Source organism: Carcharhinus amblyrhynchos, chromosome 29 (genome assembly GCF_965287045.1).
Source record: "Carcharhinus amblyrhynchos chromosome 29, sCarAmb.v2.hapA, whole genome shotgun sequence".
Classification (NCBI taxonomy): Eukaryota; Metazoa; Chordata; class Chondrichthyes; order Carcharhiniformes; family Carcharhinidae; genus Carcharhinus; species Carcharhinus amblyrhynchos.
Window position 1 is genome coordinate 28,533,262 of NC_137352.1, and position 21,958 is coordinate 28,555,219.

At 44.5% G+C, this 21,958-nt stretch overlaps 1 protein-coding gene across 2 annotated transcripts in view; it reads right to left on the minus strand.

Annotated features, from left to right (window-relative positions):
- Positions 1 to 21,958, minus strand: part of LOC145359866 (neuromodulin-like) — a 170,813-nt gene that overhangs the window by 69,437 nt on the left and 79,418 nt on the right. The window contains exon 1 of one of the 2 annotated variants that reach the window (XM_080214691.1): positions 14,444 to 14,625. The exons of the other annotated variant lie outside the window; for it this stretch is intronic. Within the exon in view, the coding sequence (XP_080070817.1) occupies positions 14,444 to 14,458 (15 nt within the window). The 5' untranslated portion in view covers positions 14,459 to 14,625. Of the gene's footprint in view, positions 1 to 14,443; positions 14,626 to 21,958 lie in introns of those variants that run through there. 2 annotated transcript variants of the gene reach the window in all.

Consider the following 21,958-nt stretch of genomic DNA (forward strand, 5'->3'; position numbering starts at 1 on the left):
GGTGCTGGGGTGGGGAGGATGTCTTTAAAATGAAGCAAAGTTTAGATCTGCTTTCAACTTTTGTTTCCTGTAACTCGTGACAGGGGGTCCCCAGATCCCATGAATGAATAAAGAAATTCTGGCTTACATATCACTCTTGCAGATCCACCAATCAGTCAATAGTCTGTTGAACCCTGAGAATCAAAGGTCTGCACTGTAGCTGTCTGAGCATCTGTGAACAGCAGGTTGTATCCCTTGGCATTACCTTCTCTACCTGCTTTTTTTTTGTTGTGAACCTCACCCAGCTAGCCATTAGAATAATAAATAAATAACTGGGACGCTGACAAGTTTAATTTTAGTGGATCATAGTTAGGCTTCTTCTAACTTATGGAAAGAGAAGAGGAGGCAGATTACAATGGTAACATAAGAAAGGAAGCAATGAAGATTCCTCTGTATAGGTTTAGTTATAAATGAACCAAGAAGACATCAGGATGTTAAGGGCTGGCGAAGGTATACCTGGACCCTAAGTGGCCCAGGTAGTTCATTTCCTGCACCTTCCATGGCTTAATTTTTCAAGCGTTTTCAGCATTCCTCTTCACATGAATAATGGTGCATATTATTCCTCTTCTGTTAAAGGTTCCCTTCTTCTGGAACCAGACTGGAAGGGCTGAGAATTTGTTAAGTTTTAAATTTAATAATTAGTGTCACAAATAGGCTTACATTAGCACTGCAATGAAGTTACTGCCATACTCCGGTGCCTGCTCGGATACACTGAGGGGGAATTTAGCATGGCCAATGCATCTAACCAGCATGTCTTTTGGACTGTGGGAGGAAACCTGAGCACTCAGAGGAAACCCACGCAGACATGGGGAGAGCTATACAGACAATGACCCAAGACAGGAATTGAACCCAGATCTATTCCAGTGGTCAGCTTGGAATGCACTACCTGAGGATATAGTGGAGGCAGCTTAATTGGATGAGGCATTTAAGAAGGAATTAGATTATTATCGAGAAAGGAAGAATCTTCAGGATTAGAATGAAGGTGAGGTTCTGGCACTAAGTAAATTGCTCGTCTAGAGAGTCAACAATGGGTTGATTGGCCTCCTGTATTGTACTAATTCTGCGATACCAAGCAGCGATTTCCAAATATCAGTCAATATGCAATCAACAGCACATACTGTTATTCACTCAAATACATTTCATTCTTTCAGACTGCGTTTATGTTAGGTTGTGAGAAAGGCACTTCCACGTGAAGGGTGGGTGTGCAATCTGCTGTGTAACACATGCTCAGGGTAAACACGGAATACTTTTCAATCCAGTGTGAGGGGGAGATAGAAATAAGTGCCAGACATGACTGGTGTTCAACATTAATGGAAGTACAAGCAGAGTGGTTAGCACTGCTGCCTCAGCACCTGAGACCTGGGTTCAAATCGGCTTCGGGTGATTATCTGTGTGAAGTTTGCATGTTCTCCCCGTGTCTGTGTGGGTTCCCTCTGGAGCTATGGTTTCTTCCCACAGTCAGAAAGATGTGCTGGTTAGGTGCATTGACCATGGTAAATTGCCCCTTAGTGTTAGGATTGGCAGGGTAAGTACATGGGGTAGTGGGGATAGGGCCTGGGTGGGATTGTAGACACAATGGGCTGAATGGCCTCCTTCTGTGCTGTAGGGATTCTATGATTCCAAGTGGATTCCCCCAGTAAGGTCATTAGTTTGTGTGTAATAACAGAGGTGAATTTTTCACATGCCATTCTACCAAAAAGTCAAGAGCATTTACTGCTACTGAAGTGGGCCACCAATATCCTACCACCAGCACCACCCTCTCTGCCTCATTATCACCAGAACAACTTCAAAAATGCCACTAGGCAATGACCTAGTGGCATTATCGATGGACTAGCAACCCAGAAACGGAGTTAATGTTCAAGGGATTTGGGTTCGAATCCCACCATGGCAGATGGTGGAATTTGAAGGTAATAAAAAATATCTGGAATTAAGAATCTACCAATGACCATGAAACCACTGTCGATTGTCGATAAAACCCATCTGGTTTACTATATGTCCTTTAGGGAAGAGAAATCAATGGAAAATATCTGGAATTAAGAATCTACGGATGAAACCATTGCTGATTGTTGTAAAATCCCATCTGGTTCACTAATGTCCTTTAGGGAAGGAAATCTGCCATCCCTAAGCAATCTGGCCTACATGTGACTCCACAGCTCGTGGGTGACTCTCAACTGCCCTCAGGTGACTAGGGATGTGCAATAAATGCTGGCCAGCCAGCAACACCCATGTTCCATGAATGAAGATATAAAAAGTAAGGGCGTGGAATGCCCTGTCTACAGCAGTTATGGACTCGCCAACTTTAAGGGCGTTCAAATGGTCAGTGGATAGGTATATGGATAACATTGGAATAGTTTAGGTTAGAGGGTCATTAGATTGGTTCCACTGGTCAGCGCAACATCGAGGGCCGAAGGGCCTGTACTGCGCTGTAATGTTTATTGTTCTATGCTCTGAAAACTTCAGAAATGGTCCATTGTCTACTTGTTGACATTTTCCCTCTAAAGAAGGTTGCTGCCTCATAAAGCCACAAACCACCTCAACTCCCCGTTTAAGTTTCCTAAATAATGTGCATAACCTGATTTCCAAGTGGAAGTGCAGTATGAAGATGCATACATTATAGAACTGGTTACTTCATAACTGCATGCAACGAAAGTTTCCCTGCTGGAGTGACAAAGGGTGGTACAGGAATGGCGCCGAAGACAACCTGTTATAGCTGCAATTAAAAAAAAATCACCTTTCTTTCTGCATTGTCACTGGCAGTGCTTAATTAGCTCCTTGGAAACAAGCATCTCACACACACACACAGACACGCATATATTTTTTCCAACTCAAACAGTAGGAAGTAAGCCTAACAAGGTTTTCCCCAGGGAAGTAGTTAAGACTGCTGCAGAGAATAACCTAGTTTTCCTTGGTCGTGTTGCAAATTTTAGCACAACCACCATATTTTTTTAAGGATTTCTGAATCAAATATTTTCGATTTCTACCCCTTTCCCCATTTCCCTTCCAGTTTATTCCATTACAATTGCTACCCAGCCTTTCCAATATCTGATCCAAATTGGCTGGTCTCCACTTACCAGCTGGATGCCAGCTGGCACTCATTTGCAACACTGATGGATGCGATCCAACCCGTACTCAAGAACCACGCACATGCATTTCCAGCAGGGACCAACAGAAGGTAAACAGGAGCAGGCACTCTGGCTAATCTCAACTCTCCCTAGCCGAGGAATGCTGGCAAAATTCTTCCAGACCAATAATGATTTGCAAATATCCTAGTACTTTTATTATAGTGAAACATCCAGACCTTCTTCATCTATACAGCTGAGTCTCACAGTGTGAAGTATATTACCAAGCTATATCATCAAGAGAGCTTTATAAAAGTCATCTGTATTTTTCTCTCTCTTGTTTCGCTGCCCGGATCTCAACCCACACAATTGGCCACTAACCAATCACCTAGCTCTGCTCACTGACCTACAATTACTGCCGGTTGCCAAACACCACCATTTGAAATATCTCACCCCCATGCCCGGGTCCCGTTATTGCCCCATCCTCCACCAACTCAGTCATAGAAATATGATTAAGCCTGTTTCGCCATTCATTGTGACCGTGGCTGATCACAGAGTGATAGAATCATAGAATGATACAACCCAGAAGAGACCCTTCAGCCCATCAATTCCACACCAACACATTAGAAACACCTGAACTCCTGTCTGCCAGCACTTGCCCCATAGCTCTGAATGTTATGATGTACCAAGTGCTCATTCAAGGACTTTTTAAAGGGTGTGAGGAAACCCACCTCCACCATCCTCCCAGGCAACACATTCTAGGCCATCATCATCCTCAACCTCTTGCCCTTCACCTTGAACCTAACTGTCTTCATGACTCACCCTTCAACTAAGGGAAATAGCTGCTCCCTATCCACTCTGTCCATGTCTCTCATAATCTTGTATACCTCAATCAGGTCATCCTTCAGTCTTCTCTGCTTCAACAAAAAGAATCCAAGCTTATCCAACCTCTGTTCATAACTTAAATGTTCTATCCCAGGCAGCATCCTGGTGAATCTTCTCTGCAAACCTTTCAGTGCAATCACATCTTTCCAATAATGTGTCGACCAGAACTGCACACAGTTTTCCAACTGTGTTCTCACCAAAGTTCTATACAACAGAAATGTAACTTCCCTGCCTTTGTAATCTATGCCTCAACTAATAAAGGCAAATGTCCCATGTCTTTTTCATCACCCTACTAACATAAAGAACAAAGAACAAAGAACAACCCAGCACGGGAAACAGGCCCTTCGGCCCAACGAGCCTGCGCCGCCGCATCACCCTACACCTATTCTACCCTGCATGTCTACGAATGGAACCCTACTCAGTCAGATTCAGGGAAGAAATAGTGTCAATTTGGTAAAAACCGATTAGCCTAAGAGCACATCTTTGGGGTGTGGGAGGAAACCGGAGCGCCCGGAGGAAACCCACGCAACCACAGGGAGAATGCGCAAACTCCCACAGACACAGGCCCAAATCCATGTATCTGCACAGCCAGCAGTGCTAGTCACCGAGCTGTTGCGGCGCCTGTCTACCGGTCCAGGATCAAGCACACACACCGACATGAAGTACTAGGCCACTCCTGGAACTTCCAAGAGCAGCCCACGCACGACCCGCCGTGTGCATGCCCCTCGTTTGACACGAGGTGGACCTCCACCTGTGGAATAAAGACAAAAAATATTAATCATACAGCCTGCCCTTCCGGTGTCTCCGAGGTTTAACCCTATTTAATTGCCCCTACCATATCCCTCCATTCTCGTTTCACTCATGTGCCTATCTAACTGCATCTTAAACGAGTCCAACGTTCCTGCCTCCACCACCCTACTCGGTAGCGCGTTCCAGACCCCCACAACTCTCTGCGTAAAGAACCTTCTTCTCACCTCCAAATTATACCTCCCCCCCCTCACCCTTAAATGATGACCTCTCGTGTTCGTACCCAGTCTAGGGAGCAGTCTCTCACTATTAACTCTATCTATTCCCTTCAGTATCTTATATACTTCTATCATGTCCCCTCTCAATCTCCGTCTTTCCAAGGAGAATAGTCCCAGTTTCTTCAACCTCTCCTCGTAACCCAGCCCCTCCATGCCAGGCAACATCCTGGTAAACCTCCTCTGCACCCTTTCCAGAGACTCCACGTCCTTCCGGTAGTAAGGTGACCAGAACTGGACGCAGTAGTCCAAATGCGGTCTAACCAACGTTCTGTACAACTGAAGCATTAGACGGCAGCTTTTATACTCTATGCCCCTTCCTATAAAGGCTAACATCCCATAAGCCTTCCTAACAACCTTCTCCACTTGTGACGCAACCTTCATGGATTTGTGAACCTGCACTCCCAGGTCCCTCTGTATGTCTATACTCCTAATCGGCCTACCTTTTATCACATAGCTCCTCTCTGCATTATTCCGTCCAAAATGCATCACCTCGCATTTGTCAGGATTAAATTCCATTTGCCACCTATCTGCCCACTGCACCAACCTATCTATATCCTGTTGTATCACCTGACAATCCAGTTCCGTACCCGCCAACCCTGCCATCTTGGTGTCATCAGCAAACTTGCTGATCACACCACCTACGCCCTCTTCCAAGTCATTTATGTAGACTACAAAGAGGAGAGGTCCCAGTACTGAGCCCTGCGGCACACCACTGGTCACTGGCCTCCAGCCCGACAAGGTCCCCTCCACAACTACCCTCTGTCTCCTATTTCCCAGCCAGTTCTCAATCCACCTAGCTACCTGGCCTCGTATCCCATGCGCCTTAACCTTTTCTACCAGCCTACCGTGAGGGACTTTGTCAAACGCCTTACTGAAATCCATATAGATGACATCAACGGCTCTCCCATCGTCAACCGTTTTTGTCACCTCCTCAAAGAATTCCACCAGATTCGTAAGGCAAGACCTCCCTCTAACAAAGCCATGTTGCGTATCCCTAATCAGATCGCAACGCTCCAAATGCTCATACATCCTACCCCTAAGTATTTTTTCCATTAACTTCCCTACCACCGACGTCAAACTCACCGGCCTATAATTCCCAGGGTTATCCCTGCTACCTTTTTTGAACAACGGGACCACATTTGCTACCCTCCAGTCTTCTGGGACCTCACCTGTGTCCAAAGAAGAGACAAAGATGTGCGCCAGAGGCCCAGCAATTTCATCTTTCACCTCCCTAAGCAGCCTGGGATAAATACCATCAGGCCCCGGAGCTTTATCCGTCCTTACGCTACCTAAAAGCCCTAGCACTTCCTCTCTCGTAATAACTATATCCTGCAACTGAACCTCCGCTCCCTCCAAGAGACCGCACGATTCCGAACCCCTCTCCTTCGTGAATACCGACGCAAAGTATTCATTCAGGACCTCCCCCATTCCCTCCGACTCAATACACAACTCTCCACTCTTGTCCCTAAGAGGACCAATTTTCCCTCTAACTACTCTCTTGCCTCTAATATAGGAATAAAATGCCTTTGGATTTTCCTTAATCCTACCAGCCAAAGCCATCTCATGCCCTCTCTTCGCCCTTCTAATTCCCCTTTTTAGCTCCCTCCTACTCTCTCTATATTCCTCCAGCGCACTCTCCGTACCCATTTGTTTTGACCTAACATACGCCTCCCTCTTCTTCCTGACCAAGTCTTCAATATCCCCCGTAATCCACGGCTCTCTAATCCTACCTTTCCCATCCTTTCGCTTAACCGGAACATACCTCCCCTGCAACCATTTCATTTTGTCCCTAAAAGCCTCCCACTTGCCAACCGTGGACTTGCCAGCTAACAGTCCCTCCCAATCAGTTTGCTGCAGCTCCCTCCTAATCCTGCTATAGCTCGCCTTTCCCCAGTTCAGCACACTCCCGTTCGGACGGCACTCGTCCCTTTCCATTTTTATCCTAAAGTAGACGGACTTGTGGTCACTGTTCGCCACATGTTCGCCTACCTCTACCTCACCCACCTGCCCCGGCTCGTTTCCCAACACTAAAACCAGTATAGCCCCTCCCCTAGTCGGGCTAGTTACATACTGTTCTAGCGACCCTTCCATAACACATTTCACAAACTCCTCTCCCTCCGTACCCCCAGCTCTAGGCCCCCTCCAATTCACTCCGGGAAAATTAAAATCACCCACTACAACCACTCTATTCTTCCTGCACCTGTCCAAAATGCCCCTGCAAATGCCTTCCTCCACTGACTTTGGGCTGTTGGGTGGCCTATAGTACACCCCTAGCAATGTGATCTCTCCCTTTTTATTCCTCAACTCCACCCACACTGACTCAATCCCTATCTCTTCTATATCATCCTCCCTCTGCACTACTGTGATGTTTTCCTTGACTAACAGTGCCACCCCTCCACCTCTCTTCAACCCTCCTCTGTCACACCTAAAACACTTGTACCCAGGAACATTCAGCTGCCAGTCCTGCCCTTCCCGTAACCACGTCTCCGTTACAGCCACCACATCTAACTGCCTCACAAACATCAAGGCCCTAAGCTCATCCGTTTTCCCTGCCACACTCCTAGCATTGAAACAGACACAGTTCAACCCACAAGTGTCCCTCGGAACCACCTTCTCCCTTATAATTTTCCTTTCACCCGACTCTCTCCCAGCCACCTCCCCATGTCAGAGATCTGTGAACAAACACGCCAAGGTCTCTTTGTCCCACAGAACTTCTAGTCTCCCACCATTCATTGAATACTTCTTTGTCAAATTACTCCTTCCAAAACGTATCAGCTCACACCTTTCAGGGTTAAATTCCATCTGCCACTTATCTGCCCACTTGACCAATCCGTCTATATCTTCTTATAGCCCAAAATACTCTGCCTCACTGTTAACCACCTGGCCAATCTTTCTGTCATCTGCAAACTTATGAATCCTATCCCTCACATCGTCATCAATGTCATTTATATAAATGATGATTGATAAGAGGCCCAACACACATCCCTGCAGTGCACCATTGCATACTGACTTCCAGTCCCTAAAGCACCTCTGTCATCACCCTCTGTCCCTACAACTGAGCCAATTTTGAATCTACTTTATCAAATTACACTGTATCCCATGTGAATTTACCATGTTAACAAGTCTCCCATGTGGGATCTTGTCAAAGGCTTTGCAGAAATCCATACAAATATCATTGACTGCACTACCCCCGCCTACACACCTGGTCACCTCCTCAAAAAAGTCAAATCAAATTTGACCTCCCTCTGACGAAGCCATGCTGACTATCCCCGATCAAACTTTGCCCCTCCAAGTGAGGTAGATGGTCTCCTTCAGAAGTTTCTCTAATAGTTACCGAACCACTGATGTGAGACTCTCTGGTCTGTAGTTCCCTGGTTTATCTCTACAACCTTTCTTAAATAGCAAAACCACATTAGCTGTTCTCCAGTCCTCTGGCACCTACCCAGTGGCCAGATACAAATTGAAAATTTGAGTCAGAGCCCCTGCAATCTCCTCCCTTGCCTCCCATAGCAACCTAGGGCTCAATTCATCTGGACTGAAGATTTATCTATTTTTAAGGTTGCCAACCTCCAATACCTTGTCCTTCCCAATGTCAATTTGCTCAAAACTTCACAGTCTCTGAATTCCGTATCATTGACCTCATTCTCTTGTGTGAAGACAGATGTGCAATTTCATTCAGCACTATACCAAATTCCTCAGGCTCCACCCACAGATTTACCCCCTTGGTCCCGAACGGGCCTTACTGTTTCCCGGGTTATCCTCTTCCCATTGATATATTTATAGAATATCTTGGATTTTCCCTACTTTTACTGGCCAGAGCTTTCTCATATCCCTTTGCATTCCTAATTGCTTTATTAAGTTCCACCCTGCACTTTCTATACCTCACTAATGCCTCCATTGATCTGTTTCCCTTGTACTTTTTAAAAGCCTTTCTTTTCCTTCTCATTGTATTCTAAATACCGCTGGTCATCCTTGGTTCTTTGGGCTTGTTATTCCTATCTATCACTCTAGAGGAAACACAGTAAGCTTATATCCTCTCCCCATTGCCTTTCTGAATGCTCCTCACTGTTATTCTATAGATTTTCCTGTTAGTAGCTATTCCCAGCCTACCTTGGGTAGATCCTGTCTTATCAACTTTCTTCCCAATCCAAACTTTTTTTTTGCAGCTTGTCTATTTCATTGTCACTAACAAGCTAAAATTGTACTATGTTGTGATCGCTATCATTAAAATGCTCCCCCACTACCACCTCAACCATCTGTCCGGCTTCATTCCCCAGAATCAGGTCCAACACAGCTCCTTCCCTTCTTAGATTCTCCACATATTGATTTAAAAGGTTCTCCTGTACACATTTCAAGAAATCTACTCCATCCAAGTTCTTAACACTATGTATATCCCAGTTAATGTTGGGAAAGTTGAAATCACCTAATAAAACTATTGTTAGTGTTTTTACACATCTCAACAAACCATGCATATATTTGGTCCTCAATATCCCTCTGACTATCTGGGGGTCCACAATATATACCTAAAAATGTGACTGCCCCTTTTTTATTCCTATACTCTAACCACAAAGCTTCATTTCATGCCCTTTCCACCTAAAAGAGGCCAAGATATTATTTCTCTTTACTGCAGTTACTGACTACTTAATGAATAATGCAATATCTCCTCCTCTTTTACCTCCTCCCCGTCTCACCCGAAGATTCTATATCCCAGAATGTTGAGTTACCAATCGCGTCCGTCCTTCAACCATGTCTCAGTGGCTGCTATATCACACTTCCATGTGTCAATCATTGCCCTCAACTCATCCATTTTACCTGCAACACTCCTGGCATTAAAGTAGAGGCCATCCAGCCTGGCCATACTCCCTTGAAACTTATTACAGCTGCACTCTCTCTGACATGTCTGTTTTGCTATATGATTTCGCACACCCTTATTCTGCTGGCAGTCTGTGAGCCCTCCCACTGCCAAATGAGTTTAAACTCCTCCCAACAGCACTATCAAAACGTCCCGCAAGGACGCTTGTCCCATTCTGGTTCAGATGTAGATCGTCCCACTTGACAGATCCCACCTTCCCCAGAAATAGTCCCAGTGATTCAGGAATCAAAAACCCTCCCTCCTGCACAAACTCTTAAGCTGTGAATTCATCTGTCCTCCTATTTCTGCACTTTCTAGCACGAGGCATTGGGAGTAATCCCGAGATTACAATCTGAGAGGTCTTGCTTTGTAGTCTACTGCCTAACTCCCTGAATTCTTGATGCAAGACCTCATTCCTCTCTCTATCTATGTCACTGGTACCAACATGTACCATGACCTCTGTTTTACCACCCTCCCACTTCAGAATGCCCTGCAGCCATCCAGGATCCTAGCACCAGGGAGGCGACATACCATCCAGGAGTAATGTTGACGGCCACAGTAGTGCCTATCTGTACCCTGACTATAGAATCCCCTATTGCTATTACCTGCCTTTCTTCCCTCCTCCCTTGAAACTTATACAGACAGACTGCCTGCAGTGCCAAAGGTTTGCCTCTGTCTGCACTCCCTATGGGAACCAATGCCCTCAACAGCCTCCAAAATGGAATGCCAATTTATAAGCGAGACCCCAGGGTTCTCTTGAACTGCCTACATCTCTGAGTCTGCCTGGTGATCACCCATTCCCTTCCTTTCTCAAGTCCCTTCAGCTGAGGTGTGACCACCTCCCTAAATGTGCCATCCACAGTGCTCTCAGACTCACTCCAAAATGCCCCCAGCCACTGTCCAGGCTCTGAAACTCAAGCTTCAGGAGCTGCAGCTGGACACGCTCCCTGCGCACATGCTGGGTCCAGACACCGGCAATGTGCCTGGCCTCCCACATGGAGCAAGAAGAGCAAACGGCAGTTTTGAGCTCTCCTGCCTTGACTAAAACCTTTCCGTTTAAAAACCTTATAAAGAAAAGTAAGTAAAGCAAATAATTCCCAACTGTTGCCTGAACAATGAGTTTCAATTTAATATGATATGGAAATGAGCACTGGGACTTATTTACCAATCAGCTGCATCCATTGGTCTCATGTCACTTTCTCACCTGTAATGCCTGTGCCCCTTTTATTGGTCAGAGGGGGAGGAATAGCCTGATCCTTCCTTTCTCCCATATCCTTTGATCCCCTTTGCCTCAAGTGCTACATCTAATTGCTTCTTGAAAACATTCAATGCTTTAGCCCCAATTACTTCCATCCCTGCAGATCTCCAAGAACTCGAGTCTCTTGTTTATTCCACACCCACACCCCATCACCCGACCCAACCTTAATCCACCATTGGCAGCCAAGTCATAGAATCATAAAGAGGCCATTTGGCCCATCGAGTCTGCACTGACCACAATCCCACCTAGGCCCTATCCCCATATCCCGACATATTTTACCCACTAATTCCTCTAACCTACACATCGCAGGACACTAAGGGACAATTTAAGCATGGCCAATCAACCTAACCCACACATCTGTGGGAGGAAACCGGAGCTCCCAGAGGAAACCCACGCAGACATGAGGAGAATGTGCAAACTCCACACAGACAGTGACCCAAGCCAGGAATTGAACCCAGGCCCCTGGGGCTGTGAAGCAGCAGTGCTAACCACTGTGCTACCGTGCCACCCTCAAAGTCCTCAGCTGTTGATTCATAGAGGTTTAGGTATTTTCTCCTCGAACTTCCTGATTTCTCACCTCTGTCTCACCATTTAAAATGCTTCTCAAAACATCTCTTTGATCAAGCATTTGTTCCACAGCCCTAATGTCTCCTTCTCTAACTCGTTGCCAATTTTTCTTTGGTTATACACAAGTGAAGTACCTTGGAAGATTTTTACTATGCCAAAGGCGTTATATAATTGCAAGTTTTCATCATCTCTGTTTCTTTGATTTTCCTGTTTCTCTTTCGCTGAGCTGCCGACAGTTTTATAAGGAACTTTTTTTAGCTATCGCTGACACACAATCAGTGTCTGGTCTGACAGGTAGAAGCGCAGTTAAGAAAAGGGTTTATTACTGTTTCCAGTTAATAAACTCCAATATTCCCAGGTTTGAAGAGATTGCTACAGTCTATACACAAATAATGGTGGGACAGAAGTGCCAAAATTTACCATTTTTAAAATGGCAGATACAAGGAAAATAATATTGAGGGAAAGGGCTGGGTTAGTTTGACAGTTCAAAAGGGCGGAAAGCAAAACCTATAGCTGTGTTTGAGAGTGACAATATGTGATCTCATGTGCACAAATCATAATGTGATGAATTTGTGACATTAGGGCCGGAATTCTCCCAGCGTTTACACCCGCCCTGCCAGCGAGGCCGGAGTATTTGGCACTCAGCCAAATCCTGATGGCGAGCAAGGTCAGAGAATCCGGCCCTAGATATATAATGATGGACACTTCAGGTTCATCAATCCCACAAATAGGACATAGAAAGTCTTAGACCCTTACAATGCATCTACCCAGAACCAGCCTTAAGAATGGCATCAGTAGGAGCCTATGAGCAGATGCCCCACACATCCTATTGGCCAAGGAGGGTGTAAGATGTGAGGAGACACCAGCAATGGAAAGAGGAGAAAGCATGTTACAGAGAAGAAACCTTGCCTCCCAGGACCCGAACAACAACTTTGTAGTCAGTAAGCTCTCGTCAATTTCAGACACCACTTTCAGTTGTACAGTTTCACTCATAACTTTCAAGTATATCCAGACCTTAATATAAGAGTCAGTCATGATTGGCATGTCCATTGAGCTTTGACACAGAGGATAAGATGAATGGGAGTATCTGTCAAACCTATATTTCTCACTCTTAGTGTTGCCAATGGACAACATTATCAGTGATCTTAGAGCAGTTAGGTCCCCAGCCCTCTCCCCACCTCCCCCCCACCCCCAAACCTCCATCACCTGCTCCCATTTAGATATATTTAGGAGATATTTAATTGGGATGGAGGAGGCTAACAATGAGAGTAAATCAAGGCAAAAGGAGACTAACAGTCCCTCAAATAATTATGTCCTTTAACCTGCTCCAGAGGGCATGTTAATTTTGCATCGTTCACCATGAATTTCAAGCGGATGAAGTACTTCCATTTTTGGGGTCCATATTCTGTTGAAGGTCAGCATAATCTGAATCACTGGCGTGCACCCAAAATGATAACAATCATCATGCAACAATAACAAACTCATGAAGACAGAGCTTCCAGTTTGTTTCTGTGTGTTAGTGGGATTAATTACAGCAGGAACAGTTATCTAATGCATAAATATTTGCATTGTAAATCAGGCATCTTATTGTTACAGCATCAATGAGACCTCACAGCATATATACACTTACTTCATAAATTGTGTTATGGGCATCATTGTGTGAACACATTGGTCTGTTAATTAGTAAATGCCCTATGTGCTTTGAACATACTTTCTATTGCTACACGTCCTGATATTTGTTAGGATGCAAGTGAAAATCAAAAACATGAAGATACATTTTGCTCTCTTTAAGCGTGGTCTTCTTATATCTTTTCATCCAATTGCATTTCAAAATGTCTGTGAAATTTTACTTCTCCTGCCTCTACTTGGCAAATTATTCCAAACATACACTGCTCTTCGAGTGAAAAAGTTCCCCGTCTTTTGCTTAAAACGGCTTAGTTTTCCCACGGGAGTACCCTATCGACACCAGTAAATAATTTGTGTGTTACAGAAGACAGGAAGATTGCGAGTTTCAAATGGAGAAATACATCGTACCAGAGTCCTATTTTTGGATTATAAGAATGTCTTCGTGAACTACAAAATAAAATATTTCTGCACTGATCTGAAAGTACCTCTGCCACTTTGGCTATTTCCTGATCCTAACTAAGTTTCAATGTATAACAGCTGATGCATCTTTCTAGGAGAAACTTTGACGGAGAGCTTTTAGTTAAGCGCGCACCATTTTTTAATTTCGTACCACATTATTATAACATGTACGACAAATTTGTTTCGACCTCTGGATGTTTCTAGGCAACATATACTTCACTGGAAAAGCAACAAGAAAGCAGACTTAAAGAGTTAAAAATGCAGACAGTCACTTCATCAATTCTTCAGTTCAAACTTCATTCTCAAAGTACTTCTCATTTAGAATTGCTTTTCTTTCTTAAATGAAATATAAACCACACAGGTAGAACTGCTAGAAATCTGACAGCTCAAATCTTGTCAAAGCTCCTTTTGCAACTTTTGGTTGTATTTTAATTTTATAAAATAAAAATAGTCTACTGACAGCCAATGCATTAGGCAAGATAGTCGGAGAGATTTATATTGAAAACGCTCCCCAAATGCCATTGCTACTAAATATCACCTCCTGTTTCAGCCTGTCTCGCCGATATGCAACAATACTAGTTCAAAACTAAAGGTTCCAAAACCATCTGACTTGAATTCTGCAGACAAATCACAATGAAACGAAGACATAAAAAGAACTAGAAATGATACATACAGTACAGCAATCCATCCTAAAACGTCTGAGGATTAAAGTCTGAAAACCAGCTGCCGGGGCTTAGTTAATGTAGGTAAACAACAGGACTGAGAGAGAGTGCTGTACTCTAGACTCGGGCTTGCTTCTCTTTCTCTCTGTCTCTCTCTCTCTCTGTATCTCTCTCTCTCTCTTTTTCTCTCTCTCACTCTCTTCTGGACTGATCAGCTCCTGCAGGTGTTAAAACTAGACCAGCACCGATTACATAACCCTCGTCATTAGCAGAAACCGACCTATCACCAGCCCACACAAAACTTGGGCTCTTTCCATGTAGATTTCTAACCCGCGCTGCCAGTGATGCTTTCTGCCACCCAATGAATGTTTTTTTTTGCCCCCTCTCTATTCTCAGCAGACATGTTGCAAGACAGTTACAGATGAGCTTCAGCATTCCATAGTTCTTTCTGTCCTCATTTTTTCTCTCTCTCTCTTTATTTTTCATTCCCTTTTTTCTCTGAGCTCCCACGCACGTGGAGCCTCAGTAAAATTAATTCCACAGCCTTTGCATTCCAATTTTCAGCTAATCATCTAGATATTTATTTTTCTTGTTCCTAAGTGTCTGAAGCATATATTCTCAGCATAAGTAAATGTCTTTTCCTTTGAATTTATTCTGTAGCAATAATTACTGATTTTAGTGCATTCAGAATTGTAGTGTGGAAATCTGCACAAGGCAGAATAGCAGTGGTATTTTTCGGACCATTTTTAAAAGCGGCATTTAGATGTGAACAGAACGTTCTTCCATTATTTTCGCCCATGCCATACCATGCTGACTTTGTAGCGATTGATACACCTGAATGGCTTGCTAGGCCATTTCAGATGCCAGTTGAGAATCAGCCACGTTGCTGTCAGTCAGTCACATGTAGGCCAGGCCAGGTAAGGATGGCAGATTTCCTTCCCTAAATGACATTAGTGAATCAGATGGATTTTTCCGGACAATCAGCAATGGTTTCATTAGTTGATTCGCAATTCCAGATATTTTTCATTGAATTCAAATTCCACCATCTGCCGTGGTGGGATTCGAACGCAGGTCCCCAGACATTAACTGAGTTTCTGGATTAATAGTCCAGCGATAGTACCACCCAGCCACCACCACCTCCCCTTAAAGTCCCGGAATTCCCTCCCTAACGGCATTGTAGGTCAACCCACAGTATGTGGATTGCAGCATGTTGCGAAGCCAGCTTTCTCAAGGGCTATTAGGGGTGGGCAATAAATGCTGGCCCATGTCTCATTAATTAATAATAAAAAAAAGAAATAACAGCTTTATCTATGATTCTGCTTTTGATTCTATTGCAAGCAGCCTCTGTGTCTTGTGGGCAGTAATATCAACATCTTGGGCACTACCATTGACCAGAAACAGAACTTCATTAGCCATATAAGTATTGTAGCTACAAGAACAGTCTGAATCCTGTGGCAAGTAACTCACCTTCTGACTCTTCAAAGCATGTTCACCATCTACAAGGCATAAGCCAGGAATCTGATGGAATAGCTCCGCTTGCCTGGATGAGTGCAGTTCCACAAACAAAGAAGCTGAACACCGTTCCAGACAAGGCAAACCACTTGATTCGTACCCCTTCCACAAACATTCACTCCCTCCACTATTGACAACCAGTGTATATTCTCTAAAAGGTTCACTGCAGGAACTCAACAAGGTTCCTTAGACAGCTCCTTTCAAATCCATGATCGTTAACATCGAGAAGGACAAGGGCACCAGAAGCCTGGGCACACCACCACCTGAGGTTTCTCTCTGTAATGTCCTAACTATATTAGGCATTGTGGGTTTTAAACAGACAGAAAATATGTGGGACAGAATGTTACAAAAAAATTGTAAGTGCTGAACAAACATGAAAACAGGAGAGAAAGTAGCCGAATTTTGAGCTCCCAGGTGCAATCGTGTAGCACTAAAAGCACAAATGTGATTCACCTCACTGGGAGGATGAGGAGGGAGAGAGGGAGCCTTATCTCACTGGTAAAGCTGGCTGCTGAGCTCTGGGGGGCGCCATTCTGCAAGCACCCAATCTCCCACACTACTGGGAGATTACGTGTCACCCTCCCCCCCCCCCATTCCCGACCATCCCCATAGATATCACAACCCTCTGCCAATCGCACCATGTCGGTCTCCTCACACCACCTATCCCTTAGACATTACTACTCCTCCTCCTCCCCCCACATGGACTTCACCCGACCCACCAATTGCAGCCCTTACAGAGTTCCTCTCATGCCCCCCTGCTACCAATTGCCTTCTCTGCAGAGTTCCTCCCCTGATTGCCACACCTACAGAGCTCGCCCCAATCCCTTACCCCCGCCCCCCGATCGCCGTCCATACAGAATTCCCCACACACACCCTGATTACTACCCTCACTGATCAACATCCCCCATGTAGTGCAGGTACATAGAGAAACTAAAACTAAAACAGCAACCTCAGCAACACCTTAAGACATCACCATTAAATCTTGTGACCCGCTCTGAAGTAATCATGCAATTAATTAAATGTATAAAACCCTCCAAATCACTCATCACCCTGACTTGTAAATGTATTATCATTCCTTTCATTGTTGCTGGATCAAAGTCCTGGAGTTCCCACACGAACAGCACTGTGGTTATACCGACAGCAGCAGTCCAAGAAGGCAGTTCACCATCACCTTCTCAAGAGCGATTAGGGATGGGCAATAAATGCTGGTCTAATCAGTGACACCCATATCTTATAAATGAATAAGTATTTTGAACATCCAACTGTACCAGCACTACATGGAAGCCATTCAGATGAATGTAGTGCATCTCTACTGATGGTGCTAATTTATGCTGAAGACTGACTGCAGATGAACCCCACCCACAACAGACCCATTCTACCATCTCCATGGTATCTTTCCCAAGTGGCCATTTATTGTGTGTTTGTCCACATAGTGAGTTATTTGACCATGAGCATTTCAGATGACAACACACACTCATACATTCCAACAAGACTCACTGCCAAGCAATCAGGAACAGAAACTTTTAACCAACATTTCTCCTTCCCAAGCACAAAGTTCCAAGGTCAGTTATGTTTTCCCTATTGTGGACTGGAGTGGGCACAGTAAGAAATCTCACAACGCCAGGTTAAAATCCAACCGGCTTATTTGGAATCACGAGCTTTCGGAGCGCTGCTCCTTCGTCACCTAATGAAGGAAGAGTGCTCCGAAAGCTTGTGATTCCAAATAAACCTGTTGGACTTTAATCTGGTTTTGTGAGACTTCTCACTATACTTTCCCTACTATTATATTGGATGCGATCACCCATCAAACTGCAACCAGGAAAAAAAACAAGTCTGCAAGCTTCCATATCTGGATAATTCAATTAGTTGCAGATTAGATAATACACGTCCCAGTGAGTCACCAGGGGACTGAACCCAGATCAAACATACTCATGTATACTGGAACTAGTGACCATCTTTATTCATGAGAAAGTTCGACTGCAGCAGCCACTCAAAACTTCTGGATGCAATTATACTGCTGGAATAATTCAAAGGCGGCAGTGAGGCATAGCAAATGTATTCAAGGCTGAGAAATCCACATTTTTGATTGACAAGGGGAAGGGGTTATGTATAGGAGACAGGCGGAAAAGTGGAGTTGCGGTCACAGTCAGATCAGCCATGATCGCACGCCAGAGCAGACCCAATAAACCTATGGCCGTCTCCTCCTCCTATTTCTTATGATCAAGTGTCCACAACAGAAGAGATGTCAAATTTCTTTTGATGTCAAGATCAACAACATTCCCAATAACTCATTGATAAGGACAGGAATTTTACTCTGCATTCTGCCACGGGAATTGGAGTGGGCAGGACATGGAACACACAAAGGTCCATTGACCTCAGGCAGGACTTCCCAGCATTGGGGTGAAAATCTCGCACAATATTAGTATATTCTGTTTATTAAGAGAGTGAAATAGGAATCAAAAAAGGCAACTTAATACGTCCACCTGACTTCTAGATGCTCATTCTGGATCTGAAATGAATGTTTTTTTCTTCTTTCTATGCAACACCCAAATCTCACTGTTCACTGGGCCAGATAACTTCCCAATTTGTTAAGTTACTAAATAATGAGATATTGCTTGATTGAATGGCCAGAGTTTTCCAGCCATTTTTGGCAGTGGGATTTTCTGGTCCTGCTGACAGTGAACCCTCAACATGAGTTTCCCAATGTGGGCCGTGTGGGGATGTATAGAATGAGAAACTCTGTTGACAGTGACAGGACCAGAAGATGGTGCCGCAGGTGGTCCACTTTTGCCACGAAACATGCCGTAACCCTCAGCCTCGCTCTGCTGATTTTTAGATGGGACAAGTCAGGTTAGACGAAAAATCAACAGAGCTTCTCCACCACGTCACCATTCATTTCAGACTGATTGGATTTCCTATTGGAAATGAAACTCAATGTACCTCAGATCTTGATTCCAAAAACTCTCAATCCTTTGAGAGAAAAAAATCTCTCCTTACCTCAGTCCTAAATGATCAACCCCTCTTCAGAGTTCTAGATTCCACAGCCAGGGAAAACAACCTCTCAGTGTCTAACCTGTCAAGTCACTTCTGAATCTTGTATGTTACAAGAGATCAACTCTTTTGTAATTCGTTTCTGGGAAATGGACATCGCTGGCTGGTCAGCATTCATTGTCCATCCCTAACTGCCCTTGAACCAAGTGGCTTGCTGGGTTATTTCAGAGGGCAGTTGGCAGTTGAGAGTCAACCACATTGCTGTGGCTCTGGAGAAACATGCAGACCAGACTAAGTAAGGACAGAAGATTTCCTTCCCGAAGAGACATTAATGAACCAGATGGGTTTTTCTGACAATTGACAGTGGCTTCATAGTCATCAGTAAATTCTTAATTCCAGATATTTTTTATTGAATTCAAATTCCACCATCTACTGTGTTGGGATTTGAATCCCATTCTCTCGAACATTAGCTGAGTGTCTTGATTAATAGTCTCGCCATAATACCAGCAGGCCATCACCTCCCCAGAGAATATACAAACATGTAAAGCAGGAGTAGGCCACTCGGCCCTTCAAGCCTGTTCCACCACTCAATAAGATCAGAGCTGGTCTGATTTTAACCTCAACTCCACATTTCCACCTAACCCTAGTAATCTTTCACCCCCTTGCTTATCAAAAATCTATCCACCTCTACTTGAAAAATGTTCAAAACTACCTTTTGGGGAAGAGGGTTCCAAAGACCTTGAGAGAAAAGCATCTCTGTGTTAAACGGGTGACTCTTTATTTTTAAATCGTGACCTCTAGTTTTAGGTTCTCTCACAAGAGGAAACATCCTCTCCCCATCTACCCACTCACAAGCTTTCAGGATCTTATACATTTCAATCAAGTCACGTCATACTCTTCTAAATCCTGGTTGGTACAAGCCTAGCCTGTCCGACATTTCCTCATAAGACAACACAACCATTCTAGGAATCAGTCCGAACTGCTTCAAACACATTCCCATCTATCCTTAAGCAAGGAGACCAATACTGTACACAGTACTGCAGATGTGGGGCAGAATTTTCCCAAGTGTCCTGCCACAGGAATCATAGCGGGCAGGACAGGACCATGCAAAGGTCCATTGACCTCGAGCAGGATATTCCAGTCTAGGAACGAACATAGCCAGAAAATCCCGCCCATGATTTCACCAATACCGTCTGTAACTGAAGGTAGTAATAACTAAGATAGATCCAATTTACTCAGCCTCTCACCATTGGTCCCTGAGGTCAGGCAGCCATCCTATGAACCTTCGCTGTACTGACTCCAATGCAAGTATATCCTTCCTTAACTATGAGGACCAATGCACACCATAGGTGAACAGGTATACTGCAATCTTATTCATAATACATGTCACCTAATGCATTCCCTATCATTTAGAACATAGAACATTACAGCGCAGTACAGGGCCTTCGACCCTCGATGTTGCGCCGACCAGTGGAACCAATCTAATGACCCTCTAGCCTAAACTATTCCAATGTTATCCATATGCCTATCCACTGACCATTTGAACGCTTATAGCAGCACTGAATTTAAGCAAATGTCTGCCCCTGCTCCGGGCAGACTAAAGGCATTATCCATAATATGCCACTGGATAACACTGCAAGAATAGGAAAGCTGTTTCTTAGTGCAAACACACTGAGGCCAGTTATAGCAACCCCATCTGTACACTAATTGGATACAATAAGGGGAGATGGTGGCATAGTGGTTTTGTCACTGGACTAATAATCCAGGGTAAGAACACAGCAGGTGGTGAAAGTGAAACTCAATAAAAATCTGGAATTATACGTTTAATGATAGAAGCACAGAATCCCTACAGTGCAGAAGGAGGCCATTCGGCCCAGCAAGCCTGCACTGACAACAATCCCACCCCACTCTATTCCCATAAACCCATGTATTTACCCTATTGGGCCCCATAACACAAAGGGGCAATTTCCACAGCCAATCAACCTAACCAGCACATCTTTGGAGTGGGAGGAAACTGGACGACTATGAAATCATTGTTGATTGTTATAAAAGCCAACCTGGATCATAAATGTCCTTTAAGTTTTCTACCATCCACACCTGATCTAGCCATGTGGCTGACTCTTAAATGCCCTCTGACACCCATATCCCATGAATGAACATCTTACATTTACTAGCACAATGAAGATTGGCAACCAAACAGTGAGTACTGTTTAGGAGATCATAGCTTTTGATCTCTGATTCCTCCCCCTCCCCCCCCCCCCCTCCCCACCCCCCACACCCGCCACTACGTGCATATGCCTTGAGACCACGTGGAAGTCTTCTGGAGAGTTCTTCCCTCGACTGACAATGGCTGGAATTTTAACGTTCCGCCCGTTACAGGAATCGGAGCAGGCGAGGGGCGGGCCACGGAAAGGGACATCGACTTCGTGCGGGATTTTCTGGTTTCGGGATAAGCGAGGCCTCAAAATCCTCACCCAATGTGACGAGTCTCTGTCGTCTGAGATAAAATATGCCTGAGTCGTGTTAGTTTGAGTGTCTCATTGGAACACCTGTCAGCACACTGGGAGTAAAGTGGCAGGCGAGCGGATGGCAGTGGCATTAATGAGGGACAGATTGGGAAAGTGCAGAGTTTCAGAGCAATTCCCTCCAGCCTCCCGTGGCCCCACGCACGCACAGCAAATATGTGGGACAGCTACGTAACCACCTCTTAAAGCTCTGTGAAGAAAGGGCAGCCTAGAAAATATACATATATATGTTTATATATTTTAATAATGATTCAACCAAGATTATCACTAGTAGTAATATTCATAAATGATTTGTTGAAGCATCTGCTGTACCGCCATGTGCAACTCAGAGTGAGAGGAAATTGGAAGCATGATTAGTGCACACTGTGACTGAAGCCAGCCTTACAGTAAGTTCACACAAGCTGCTGTTTACTGCGGAGAGAAACAAACAGGACTGATAGTAGAAGGAATATCAATCCAGAAATAGAAGAAAATGCTGCTCTGGAAGAAATCTGAAGC